Below are 13,278 nucleotides of genomic sequence, written 5' to 3'. Positions count from 1 at the left end.
TTGGTCCTCTGAGCCTGGCCGGGTGTGATCCCTGAGCATAGAGCCAGGAGTAAGCCCTGAGCACTGTCTGGTGTGGCCCAAAAACAAAAATCAAAGAAAAAAATATACAATATAGTATCATTAACTATAATTAGTATGCTGTTTATTATGTTCCCAGGATTGACTTTATTTTATATACCAGAAACTTTCATAAAGACCCAGTGATACACATGGGTTACTCCTGGCTCTGCACTCAGGAACTACTCCTGGCGGTGCTCGAGGGACCATATGGGATGCTGGGGATCGAGCCCAGGTCGGCTGCATGCAAAGCAGATGCCCTACCCACTATACTATTGCCCCAACCCAATAACAGCTGTTTTATGTCCACATATACGGTAAAAAAAAAAGTGCTTTTTCACCAACTGAAATTGTCACTATTACTTTCAACAAGCAGTTGCTTCTTTATGGACATTACTTATAAAATTAGTATGTCAGAGTTGGAATTGCTACTAAATTTCTGTAGAATTCTGATGACGATGATTTATATTAACTATAAATTCTTACTTAACTTCTAACTAAACAATGCAGTATTCTCTTTGTAGACACTTCCACTCAAGCAATATTTGGTACATTAAACATTTCAAATAATGTGTCAGAAATGTGGAAACTTGTAATATAAATACAAAATATTAACTGATTTATAAGGATAACACAATTTATTTTGAAGCCTCAGTGACTCCATTTCAATTTGTGTAATGAGCCAAGGTAACTGAAAAAAAAAATTATAGTTTTCACTCATAAGTAACACTTATATTGGAATGCTGATACTTTTAATTACTTTTTCACATATAATTATAGAGTTTGAAGTCACAGTAAGTTGAACACACTGCCATATTTAATCAAATTTTTCTTATATAAATCACAAATGAAAGTAGAAAACTATCTGTATGCACTATAAAGTTACAGTAATTAACTGATTAGATTTACACAAAATATTTTCAGATTTTTGTTATGGCAAGTATATGGAATTTTCAGAACTATGAGTTCCAAAGTATTGTTACTTTACCTTTTCTTTGAATTTAATAATTTTGTATTATTTGAATTTAAGAAATTGGATTAGGGATCAAACTAGGTTTGGCCATTTGCAAGGGAAGCTCGCTAGCTAACTCCTATCCTGTCTCTCAGATATCTCAATTTTTAAAGCATGATCCATCAATTTTTTAGAGTTCTATTTTTGTTTTTCTGTCTTCTTGTTACCTATTAATCCTATACTTTTATACATACTCTTTATTTTTGGTGAAGCAGTGTTACATCGACCAAATACATATAATCTTTTTTTCTTCTTGTAATATCCCTTTCCCTGGCCAACCCTTTTAATTATGTGTAACTCTTTAGGTATCTAGTCCTTCAGGGCCTTCATGCACATGTGCTCCTCCCCGCCCCAAAAGAACCCTTTGTCTGTACTTTCATTAAAATGACCAATTTTCACATAAATTTGAATCTAAACATAATTATCTTTTTCACAGTCATATCTGTAGTTTATAGTACAGGCTTGTAAAAATTAAGTGCCGCTCTCGAGAGGAGCTGTGAATTTCCCCACTTCGAAGGGCCGTGTAATCCCCTCATGAGTGTGAAAGGATGTTCACAGGCTCTCCAGGCAGCTCTCTCTCGCCACCTGCGTTCGGTGCTCTCAAGCCGCTTCTCCACCGGGATGGCTGTTGCCTTGGACGGATGAAGGGAGAAGGAGGGCCAAACTGGTTGCTGCCGTTTATTCAATCTCTCTCTCTCCCAGCTCACTCCAAACCTCTGTGTGTGTGTGTGTGTGTGTGTGTGTGTGTGTGCGCGAGCGCTTGTGTGTCTGTCTGTTTGTCTAACCGCGCAGTTCTTTCTTCCTTTTGTATCCGTCTCCTCTCTGTCTGCTGTCTCTGTAACCATTTCTCCTTCAAACAATGAGTCAATCCATTTCTCCCTACCATCAATCCCCTTCAATCAATTCCCCCACCATCAATCCAATCCTACAATCATCAATTCCCTTCTTGTAACATAGGTAGATCATTCAGTTTCTGCCTTCTCTAGTTCCATTTCCAAATGCTCTTGTTCTCTTCTCAGCTGTTTAATAGTCTTCTGTGACTCATCGACCTTAACTTTCCATTTATTTTCTTCTTGCTCCATGCTTCTCTGTAGTTTCTGTAAAGTTCCCCCTGTTTCTGCAAGGACAGATTTGTATTTTTCACATTCTAGCTGTAACAATGTGTGCATTTTATCAGTTTCTTTCAATTTGTGCTCTAATATCTTAACTTCCTCTGAACGTGAAGATTCAGCAACACATTCTTCTGCTTTCTTTTCAAATCCATGTAACCACTCACTATAACTCAAATTAGAAGGAACAAACACCTTGGGAAATAATTTTTTGAGAACTTCTTTAGCTTCCAACTCAGTAGCTTCCACGTGTTTTTGACTTTCCTTGGTAGTCTTATTCGCTTTGTCCTGCACCATTTTTTTAGTTGATGCTAGTGCTTCCATTGCTTCCCAATTTTTCTCCCAAAGATCATTAGTTTTCTTCCTCTGGTGTTCAGCGGCATCCTTCAAAGAATCTAACTCATTCTGGAGACCCGTTATTTTTTTCTCTACTGAGAGAAGCCAGTTTCAACCCGTGATAAGATGGAGATTGCTTCTTCTCCATCTGGGCTGGGCTATTGGGAGCATGTCCCGAGCGGTCTGGAGGGCACTTGGCTGAGTCACTCTCGGACTCAGAAGTGAGGAAGTGGCAACAGACTCATACTCTGCATCACTTTCATCTGATGCACTGAAGGTAGAGCTATATTCACCAGCCTCAGAAATACTACTAGAAGAGCCCTTTAGAGACTTAGTGTTTGGGAGGAGTTGAGACAGTCTTATCCCCAACATTCTCCTCCTCAACTGTACTTTTCCAAAACAGAATAGAATTAACAATCTCCCATGTAACCCAGCATTCCATGGGGATCTTAGTCCTTTCCTTAGATGCCTTATAGACATTTTTCGTAACTTCTTTCTAAATCTTGGTCTCTGGAGTCCCTTTATCCGGGAACCATGGGTTTATTTCGTACACTATTTTAAAGCAGGACTGAAGTTAGTCTCTGGAAATGTAGTGTTCTGGTGCCCCTGTTCTGTAAGAGAGATACTGAATTCTCCACCCCCCTCCCCCCTCATGTCTATTTCTGTGCTGTCTCTGTCTAACCACACAATTCTTTCTTCCCGCTGTATCCATCTCCTCTCTCTGTCTGCTTCAATCAGTCCATCAACCCATCCATCCATCAATCCATTTCTCTCAATAATCCCCCTTTCTCCCCGCAGCTGCTCTTTTTTTCCCCTCAACATGCCTCCCCAACCATGCCTCCCCATAGGAAGCGTAATTAAAAATTTTTTTCCAGACTTCTCAACCACCTGCAGCCCATGAGGGCAAAACAGCCTTTAGGTGTGTTTCTCCTCTCCTTACACCTGCAACTTAATTAGCATCTTTAATTCTTCTAATATTTACCATTCTCTATGGACACAGTAATAGACACTTTTAGGCTTATATGGCTCTCCTGGGAACATCTAACAACAGACTCAAACTATAGTGCTCAGGCTGGATCAATTATTCCTAACCCCAGCAAGGTCCAAATCTAGTTATTACTTTTGGATCATGACAGAATTTGTCCATGACCATGCTCTTATAGTTAAGCATTAAGGCGCTTTGGCCAGCCCATTTTGATGCCAGGGTAGCTCATAGCTCACCATTTGCCCTGGGTCCATCCAGTTCCTCGTCAGGACCCTGCTTGGGGGATCTAGGAAGTAAGGGCAACTGAGGCTTAAGTTGAGAGAGCAGATGTCCAGGAGGTATATTATCTGGAGTCAATCAACTCCCAAGCTACAGGCTTGTCTTTTTAACTCTCTTCCTGTATCCATACAAAAAGCAAGTGCTCTGAAATAATAACCATGCAAAGGACATTAAGGAGAAGAGAAAGATGATATTTAAAAGTCAGAGTCTAATCAGAGACAAAGATAATTGACAGGTTGGGGGGCAATCAACAAACACAAGCTTCCAGCCGCCAGGGAGGAAGGGCAAACCAACCGTTATCCTACACAAGCTTAGACACATATTATTAATACATTTTCGCTAAATGCTTGGAGAATATTATATGCTCTTTGTTGTTTTAGTACTTTGTTTTTTTCTTTTCAAAAATACTTTGCCTTATTGGAATGTTTCAATCTACCAGATGCATGTTACTAGGGCAGGCAGTGTACTCTATAATTTCTTTGATTCATTTAATCCTGTATCATCTCTGTTTCATTTATTATCATTCTAAAGCTGAGGAAATCGAGACTGTAAGAGAAAGTATCTCAATATTACATAACTGCCAGTGGTGTCTGAGGACTCAGCACCAGTGGCTAGGGAATGAAACCATAATGAACAATTGAGACTACATCAAACTACAGTAGTAGAAATTGTCATTAAATGAAAAGACAGCTTGTTGAATGGGAGAAAACATTTGTACACATAAAATACTCATTTGATAAAGGGTTAATAGCACATAAAAATTGTTGATCAGGGGCTGGAGCGATAGCACAGCAGATAGAGCATTTGCCTTGCATGCAGCCGACCCGGGTTTGATTCCCAGCATCCCGTATGGTCCCCTGAGCAACACCAGGAGTAATTCCTGAGTGCAGAGCCAGGAATAACCCTTGTGCATCAACAGGTGTGACCAAAAAAAATTTTTTTAAAAAGTGTTGATGAGTTATCAGGGAAATGCAGAGTAAATCCACAGTGAGATAACATTTAACATCTGTGAGAATAGACTATATATAAAAAGCAGTCAGAAATTAGTGTTGGCAAGAATGTAGAGAAGTAGCAACTCTTGTATGCTGTTGGTAGGAATATAAATTATTGCTCCTTAATAAAATATAGGATGGTATTTGCTGAAAAGGGCATGGGGCGGGAGCAGTAGTACAGCAGGTAGGGTGTTTGTCTTGCACGTGGCCGACCCGGGTTCAATTCCCAGAATCCCATGTGGTCCTCAGAGCACCACCAGGAGTAATTCTTGAGTGCAAAGCCAGGAGTAACCCCTGAACATCACCCAGTGTGACAAAGAAAGAAAGAAAGAGAGAAAGAGAGAGAGAGAAAGAAAGAAAAGAAAGAAAGAAAGAAAGAAAGAAAGAAAGAAAGAAAGAAAGAAAGAAAGAAAGAAAGAAAGAAAGAAAGAAAGAAAGAAAGAAAGAAAGAAAGAAAGAAAGAAAGAAAGAAAGAAAGAAAGAGTAAAGGGCAGGAGATTTGACTTGGTGTTCGAGGGTATATGTAAGTCCTTGCTTCCAATCCCTGACACTGCAAGGGATAAAAATTATGACACTGTGGTCTATATACAATGAAATACTGCCCTTTGTACACAGGTGAACTGGGTTCAAGCATCAGTATCCTTTATGGTCACACAAGCAGAATCAGGAGTAACCCCTGAGCATCAACAGGTGTGGCCCAAAAACAAAAACCAAAAAGAATTAATAAGATTGCTAAGTTTAGTAGTAGTACTTCCGGGATTCTGGAGTAAAAATAATATTTTTTATTAATTTTGATGCCATAGCACTTATTTTGATTGTTTTTCTTTTACATATAACTCAAATGACCTATTTAGCTTTTATTGACTCAAAAATATGTATATAATTAAATTCCCTTTTCCGTTTACAATGTTAAAACCTTCTGTCAATAAGAAAAAAAAAAAGCACTTCAGTGATTCTTAGACTGTAAGCCTGATTCATCTGCACATCCCTCCTTATCCTCTTATCTGGTGGTAATTATGTAAAGGCTTACAGCCATTTTAAATAGACCTCCAGAAGGTTATTGCTTTTGAGAGCTGGCTGCTTTCTCCAAAACGTTAGTTATATTGCTGTTTGAAAATGCCTGATTATTTTGCCTGGCTTTTCCCCCCTACCATGAGAATCTAATTCTGGCTTTAAAGAACTATTTCTGCAGCTGGAACCTCTAGTGAGGTGAGGTGGTACTTAATTAGAATGATCCAGAGTGTAGGCCAAGAGCTGTTTAATAGATAAGTTGGGAATGTGCTCTGGTTGTGAATCACAAAAAGTTACACCTATAGGTAGGTGATAAATTCGTTGCTATTTAGCTAGGAAAGTTTGAGTTTTGGTATTGATTTGTGAATTGCAAGTAAAGTTACAACTACAATGATTAGTTCCAACTTCCTTAAGTAAAAATAAGGTTAGTTGCATTTTTCCTAGCAGTTCAGCTGGCAATTCATGTAAATGTTTGGGTGATAGGAATATATTGAATTTACTTTAGTTTGCTTTTGGTACATTTGATTGACTAATTTTAGTCTAAAAAGAAATAAACATATAAGCCAAAAATGTACTTTAAAATATTATTTTAATTAATCATTGCAAGTAGGCCAATCATTTATCTTATAAATGTCCTTTTCTTTTCCACATTTCTACATCAACAAAGAAATTGCATTTTTTTTTCTTTTTGGGTCACACCCGGTGATGCACAGGGGTTACTCCTGGCTCTGCACTCAGGAATTACCCCTGGTGGTGCTCGGGGACCATATGGGATGCTGGGATTCGAACCCGAGTCGGCTGCGTGCAAGGCAAACGCCCTACCCACTGTGCTTTCGCGCCAGCCCCAGAAGCTGCATTTTTTAAAGAGATTAGTAAATGTACTTTCTAAAGGTAAAAAGTTGGCTGTTGGTAAAATTTTCTATGGTCTAATTTAGTGTTATGTAAACATCAGTCACTAAAAAAGTTAGTGATCTATCTATAGGTACTATGTTCCTTAGAAGTATAAAAATAAGAACATAGTTTCTGTTACGTTGAGGCAGCTATTGTTTATCTGGAGGAATAGAAGAGATTTTCTCCAGAGGTAGTTTCCCTCCTTCCCTGGATCAAACCAGGGTCAGCTGCATACACGGCAAGTATCTTGAATCCCAGTACTCTCTCAATCCAAGTAGTGATTTATTTTTAGCAACTGAATTGAGATATATGCATAATATATGTATAATAATGCACATATATATTAATTATATCTTTGTAAGACTATCTTAAGGCTGAACTAACTGTCCAGAACTGATTTTATCATCTTTTTTGATTTGTCTCTTAGTGGAGGAATCAGACATCATTGATCTGGAAAAACGCTATTGGTTCCTGAAGGCTCAGTCCCGGACTGGACGATTTGATTTAGAGACTTTTGGCCCATTGGTTTCTCCACCTATTCGTCCATCTCTAAGTGAAGGTAGGAATGTTACATTTTCTAGTAACATTCTTTGGTAAACAGATCTGAGTCCATTTCTTATTTCTAAATCTAAACATCTTAACTCTGGAAAATCATATATAAAGGTTTGCAAGTTTCTTGTAAATAATGTGTAGTGCAGGGAAAAAATAAAACAGGAGATAAAATAATAGTTTTGAACTTCCTATTCTGTCTGTGTAACCTTAGAATTAAGTTAGCCCTTCTGTACCTGATTATCTTCATATGAATATGACTTAGTTGGTAGTTATGAAATTTGATTAGGGGATAGCCACTGAATAGGCAAGGCTTTAGGTTTCCACATTTAATTCCCCCTCTTCTTCACCTTGAGTGCCTTGACCCTCAACTATTTTTGTATTTTTCCTTTTTTTTTTTCTTTTTTGGGTCACACCTGGCGATGCACAGGGGTTACTCCTGGCTTCGCACTCAGGAATTACCCCTGGCCGTGCTCAGGGGACCATATGGGATGCTGGGATTCGAACCCGGGTCAGCCGCGTGCAAGGCAAACGCCCTACCCGCTGTGCTATCTCTCCAGCCCCTGTATTTTTCCTTTTTTAAAAAGTAGGTGATCATTTATTTTTATTAGTGGATTGGGGGCCACACCCATCTATGCTTACTCCTGGCTCTTTGCTCAGGAATCACTCTCAGCAGGGTTTGGTGACTATAGGTAGTGCTGAGAATCGAATCCTGATCAGCCATATCCAAGGCAAGCACCCTAACCCCTTTACTACCTCTCCAGCTCTTCGTGGTTTTTTTTTTTTAGATTGTTCATGATGGTTTGTTACATTCAGTATTCCAATACCAATCCCACCAACATTATTTCCAATTTTCCCAACCACTGCCCAAGCCTGCCCCAAATAGCAGGCCTAATTTTTATATTGCTTGTTACGAATAATTCGCTGAAAATTATCAAAAAAGATTTCCTTAGAGGAAAGTATGTGAAGATTGTTGTATCTCACCCTGGAGTGTAAGAGATTATGTCCTTGTGTATGAGATTACTAACATTGTCATAGTTAAGTGTTCTGTGTTAATGCTTCTTAATTGAGTTTGGTTGCCTTCTATTTTACATTCTGTCAATATGGTGTGCTACTCATGGTATATCAGTGGTGTATACTTTGAGTTGTCATTCTAGGAATTTCTTGTGGAAACTGCCAGGCTCCCAGAAGAACAGGGAGATGGGGAAGGTAGCCCATCCTCGACTTTATGAGAGCTTGGAGACTTCAGTCACAAAAACTGCTTACTTGAGTTTTTTAACAGATAGGTTCCTAGATGAGGATTGTTCCAAGCCTGTGGAGTCTGGCCTTCAGCACTACAGTGATTGGAGTCACTACATGTTCTTTTATAGAAGATTCCACCACTGTATCTTTTAGACATCCATACACACATGCATACACATGCTTACTAGCAAACACACCAGAAAACATTAGACTGGGCCATCTTTGCAATTTCCTCTAGCTCCTATTTTTTCTTTTTTTTTGCATCTTTTTTTTTTCTAAAGGCATAATAGGGCCGGAGTGATAATACAGCAAGTAGAGTGCTTGCCTTGCGCATGGCCTACCCAAGTTTGATCCCAGCACTCCACATGACCCCAAATTCCACAGACTTGATTTCTGAACTTAGAGTCAGGAGTAAACCCTGAGCATCACTGGGTGTGGCCCCAAAACAAAACAAAAAGATATGTATAGAATAATAGTAGGTGCTAGGCTGGAGCGATAGTACAGCAGGTAGGGTGTTTGCCTTGCACACAGCCAGCCTGGGTTCAATCCCCGGCAGCACATATGATCCCGTGATCCCCACCAGGAATGAACCCTGAGCACAGAACCAGTACTGAGCACCACTGAGCATGGCCCCAAAACAAAAGAATAAGTGTCGGTGATATCACAAAAATCGTATTTGGAATCTAATACTTGGATTCTGTTTCTGAACTTTAAAAAAAAAAATCAAACTTTCTTTAGACTTTTCACAAATCACTTAACTTATTTTGGGGTCAGAGAGATAGTACAACAGGTAGGGTACTTGCCTTCTATGCGATCAAATGGGTTCAATCCATGGTACTTTAGATAATCTCCAGAGTCCCACCAGGAGTGATCCCTGAGCACAGAGCTAAGAGTAAGCCTTGAGTACCACTGGGTGTGATAAAATAAAATAAAATATCACTGTATCACTATCATCCCGTTGTTCATCAGTTTGCTCAAGTAGGCGCCAGTAACATATCCATTCGTCCTGGCCCTGAGATTTTTGCAGCCTCTCTTTACTTGTCTTTTCCAGCGGTGCCATATTAGAGACTCTTTCAGGGTCAGGGGAATGAGACCCATCATTGTTACTGTTTTTGGCATATCAAATACGCCATGGGGAGCTTGCCAGGCTCTACGACATGGGCAGGATACTCTTGGTAGCTTGCTGAGTTCTCCTAAAGGGAGAACTAGACAGTAAGAGGTCGCATAGCCGCATTCCGGGAGCTTTGTTTTATAGTCTCTGGATCTTGGCCATTGATGGGATTACATGGCACAGGGGCAGTTTGTGGGTGTGACTGCCTAGCTACTGGAGAAAGGGGAATCTGGCTGGAGGAGGCCCAGTCCCAATCCACACAGGCTTGGAGATCTCAGCCCCGAATCCCACACACCTGGGTTCCTCTGCCTGTTCCTTCACGCATGAGGCTTGTCCAAGCGTGTGGAGAGGGTCCTTGAGCATGGCTGTGGCTGGGTTCCAGAGGTCTTTCGGCTGCTGGCAGGGCTGTGCTCAGGGTGGGGAGGGAAACTTAACCTGCCCTCATCTGGGGTGAAGACAGCCAGGCACAGGGGCAGGATCATTTAATAAAGTTCACTTAATCCCTTATGATCTTGAGTTTTCTTTCTGTTTTTCTGTTTCTTTTGTTTGTTTTGGATCACACCTATAGGCTCATTACTGGTGGTACTCAGGGTACCATATACAGTGCCTGAGATCAAAGGTGGGTCAGCCTTGTGCCTTACCACCTGTACTCTCACTTTAGCCCTGAACCTTAGATTTTGGTTTTGGTTTTTTGAGCCACACCTGGTGATGCTCAGGGGTTATTTCTAGCTTTGCATTCAAAGATAATTTCTGACAGTGCTCAGGGGACTAAATGGGATGCCAGGGATTGAACCCAGGTTGGCTGCATTCAAGTTAAGTGCCCTACCACTGTCCTATCTCTGTTTACCCTGACAACTTTAGTTTTATTTTTTCTTTTTTAAAAAAATGTTATAACTATTAATTCATCAGTTTAGTTCCAGACATTCAATATTCCAACACCAACCCCACCACCATTGCACCTTCCCATCATCATTATTTTCAAATTTCCCAACCACCTCTTAAGCTTGCCACCATAGCAGGCCCTCGATAATTTATTTTATAATGCTTGTTATAAATAATTTGCAAAAAAGGATGATCAAAAAATACTTCCTTAGAAGAAAGTTAGTGAATATTTTTTTAAAAATTTTTAAAATTCTATTGGATCACCGTGAGATAGTTACAAGCTTTCATGTTTGGGTTACAGTCTCACAATGATCAAACACCCAGCCCTCTACCCATGTACATTCCCCACCACCAACATCCCGGGTATACCTCCCCCCTTTCCCACCCTCCCCCTGCCTCTAAGGCAGACAGTATTCTCCATACTCTCTCTCTACTTTTGGGCATTATAGCTTGCAACACAGACACTGAGAAGTCATCATGTTCGGTCCATTATCTACTTTCAGCATGCATCTCCCATCCCAGCTGGTTCCTCCAGCCATCATTTTCTTAGTGATCCCTTCTCTATTCCATCTGCCTTTTCTCCTCACTCATGAAGCAGTCTTCCAGCTATGGGGCAATACCCCTGACCCTCGTATCTACCGTCCTTGGGTGTCAGCCTCATGTGATGCTACCCTACACTCCACAAATGAGTGCAGTCCCTCTATGTCTGTCCCTCTCTTTCTGACTCATTTCACTTAGCATGATACTCTTCATGTTTATCCATTTATAAGCACATTTCATGACTTCATCTCTCCTAACAGCTGCATAGTATTCCATTGTGTAGATGTACCAAAGTTTCTTTAGCCAGTCATCTGTTTTAGGGCACTAGGGTTGATTCCATATTTTGGCTATTGTGAACAGTAGGTACAGATGAACATATAGGTACAGATGTCATTTCTACTGTGCTTTTTTGCATCCTTGGGATATCCCAGAAGTGGTATTGTGGGGTCATATGGAAGCTCAATTTCTAGTTTTTGAAGGACTGTCCATATTGTTTTCCAGAAAGGCTGGACCAGTCGGCATTCCCACCAACAGTGAAGGAGTGTCCCTTTTTCCCCACAGTCACGCCAGCACTGGTTGCTTTTGTTCTTTTGAATGTGTGCCATTCTCTGTGGTGTGAGATGATATCTCATTGTTGTTTTGATTTGCATGTCCCTGATGACTAGAGATGTGGAGAATTTTTTCATGTGCCTTTTGCCCATTTGTATTTCTTTTTTGAGGAAACTTCTGTTCATTTCTTCTCCCCATTTTTTGATGGGGTTGGAGGTTTTTTTCTTATACAATTCTACAAGTGTCTTGTATATCCTGGATATTAATCCCTTATCAGATGGGTGTTGGGTAAATATTCTTTCCCATTCTGTGAAGTGAAGATTGTTGTATCTCATCAGGGAGCTTACATTAAGCCCTTGAATAAGCAATTACGAACATGTTGTTATAAGTTAAACCTTCTGTGTTTATATTTCTTAATCAAGATTGGTTGCTTTCTACATTACATCCCATCGATCTGGTGTGCAACTCCTGGTTCATCAGTGTTGTAGAGTTTGAGATGTCATGTGGGTGCAAATGCAGCTGCACACTCCATGGTGTCCAAAGTTTTCAGCAGGGTGATACAGCTGGAGTTAAATTTTTTTTTTAATTGAATCACCATGTGGAAAATAATAATGCTTTCAGGCTTAAGTCTCAGTTATACAATGCTGAAACAACCATCCCTTCACCAGTGCACATATTTCACCACCAAAAAAAAAAAAAACCCAGTATACCTCCCATCCCCTCCCATTCCCACCCCCCGCCCCTGCCTGTGTAACTGATAAATTTCACTTTACTTTCTCTTTACTTTGGTTCTATTCAATATTTCAACAAAAAAAATCACTATTATTGTAGGAGTTCCCCACTAGAGTCAGACCTGCTGTGAAGAGAAATTAGGTTTTGGATTTCTGTATTTTAGCAACTAAGTCCAGGGAAATTTCTTCCAGAAATTGGATCATTGCAAGCTTGTAACTCTCATCTGTGGTCCTCATAATATGGCGGTTGCCACTCCCCCTCCCCCCATCAAGGAAAAGGCGAGAGAGAAAAACCTTTCCCCTCCTGGGCCGGCGTGGGGCCGCGGCTTAGTTCTCAGTCTGGAGACATTTTGCAAGGAGCTGCCGGTATCAAAAGTAGTTTAGCTGGCCTCTGGAATCATGCTCATGCAGCAGCGGTGAGGCCGCACACATGTGGCCCCCAGGATCACATCTCGGGGGAGAGCCTGGAGTTAAATTTTTAACTGGGTGAAGGCTTTGGGGCATGTGTATGACCGCCTGTGCTTCTGGAAGTTCAGGGAGATGGTGGGGAGGTAGTTCACCCCCAACCCAGTGAAAACTGGAGATTTCAGGACTCTATTTAGATGGGCATAGTTTTCTTGTATTTGAAACAAGTTAGGTACTTGGCACATTCCTCCACTGACTACATCACAACCTGCTCTCGCTCTCGCTCTCTCTCTCTCTCTCTCTCTCTCTCTCTCTCTCTCTCTCTCTCTCTCTCTCTCTCTCTCACACACACACACACACACACACACACACACACTCACACTCACTCTCCTTACATTTTTCTGAATAAAACTATTTTACTTTAAAAAACCAATTACAGGGGCTAGAGTGATAGTACTGTAAGTAAAGCACTTGCCTTGCATCTGTCTCACACAGTTTGATTCCCAGAACTAGGAGTGAGCCCTGAGTATAACTGAGTATGGTCCTACATTCCACCCACCTCCCAACCTCCACCACCAAATTAGGTTCTAAAAATAT

General features: G+C 40.6%; 1 protein-coding gene across 2 annotated transcripts in view; it reads left to right on the top strand.

Moving 5' to 3' along the window:
* Nucleotides 1-13,278, top strand: part of USP32 (ubiquitin specific peptidase 32) — a 188,838-nt gene that overhangs the window by 99,219 nt on the left and 76,341 nt on the right. For both annotated transcript variants that reach the window (XM_055131187.1, XM_004608600.2), the window contains exon 6: nt 7,100-7,231. In XM_055131187.1, the coding sequence (XP_054987162.1) occupies nt 7,100-7,231 (132 nt within the window). The remainder of the gene's footprint in view (nt 1-7,099; nt 7,232-13,278) is intronic.

This window comes from Sorex araneus, chromosome 3, assembly GCF_027595985.1.
Source record: "Sorex araneus isolate mSorAra2 chromosome 3, mSorAra2.pri, whole genome shotgun sequence".
Lineage (NCBI taxonomy): Eukaryota > Metazoa > Chordata > Mammalia > Eulipotyphla > Soricidae > Sorex > Sorex araneus.
The sequence above is the reverse complement of the archived record's forward strand: the minus strand, read 5'-3'. Positions and strand labels throughout refer to the sequence as shown.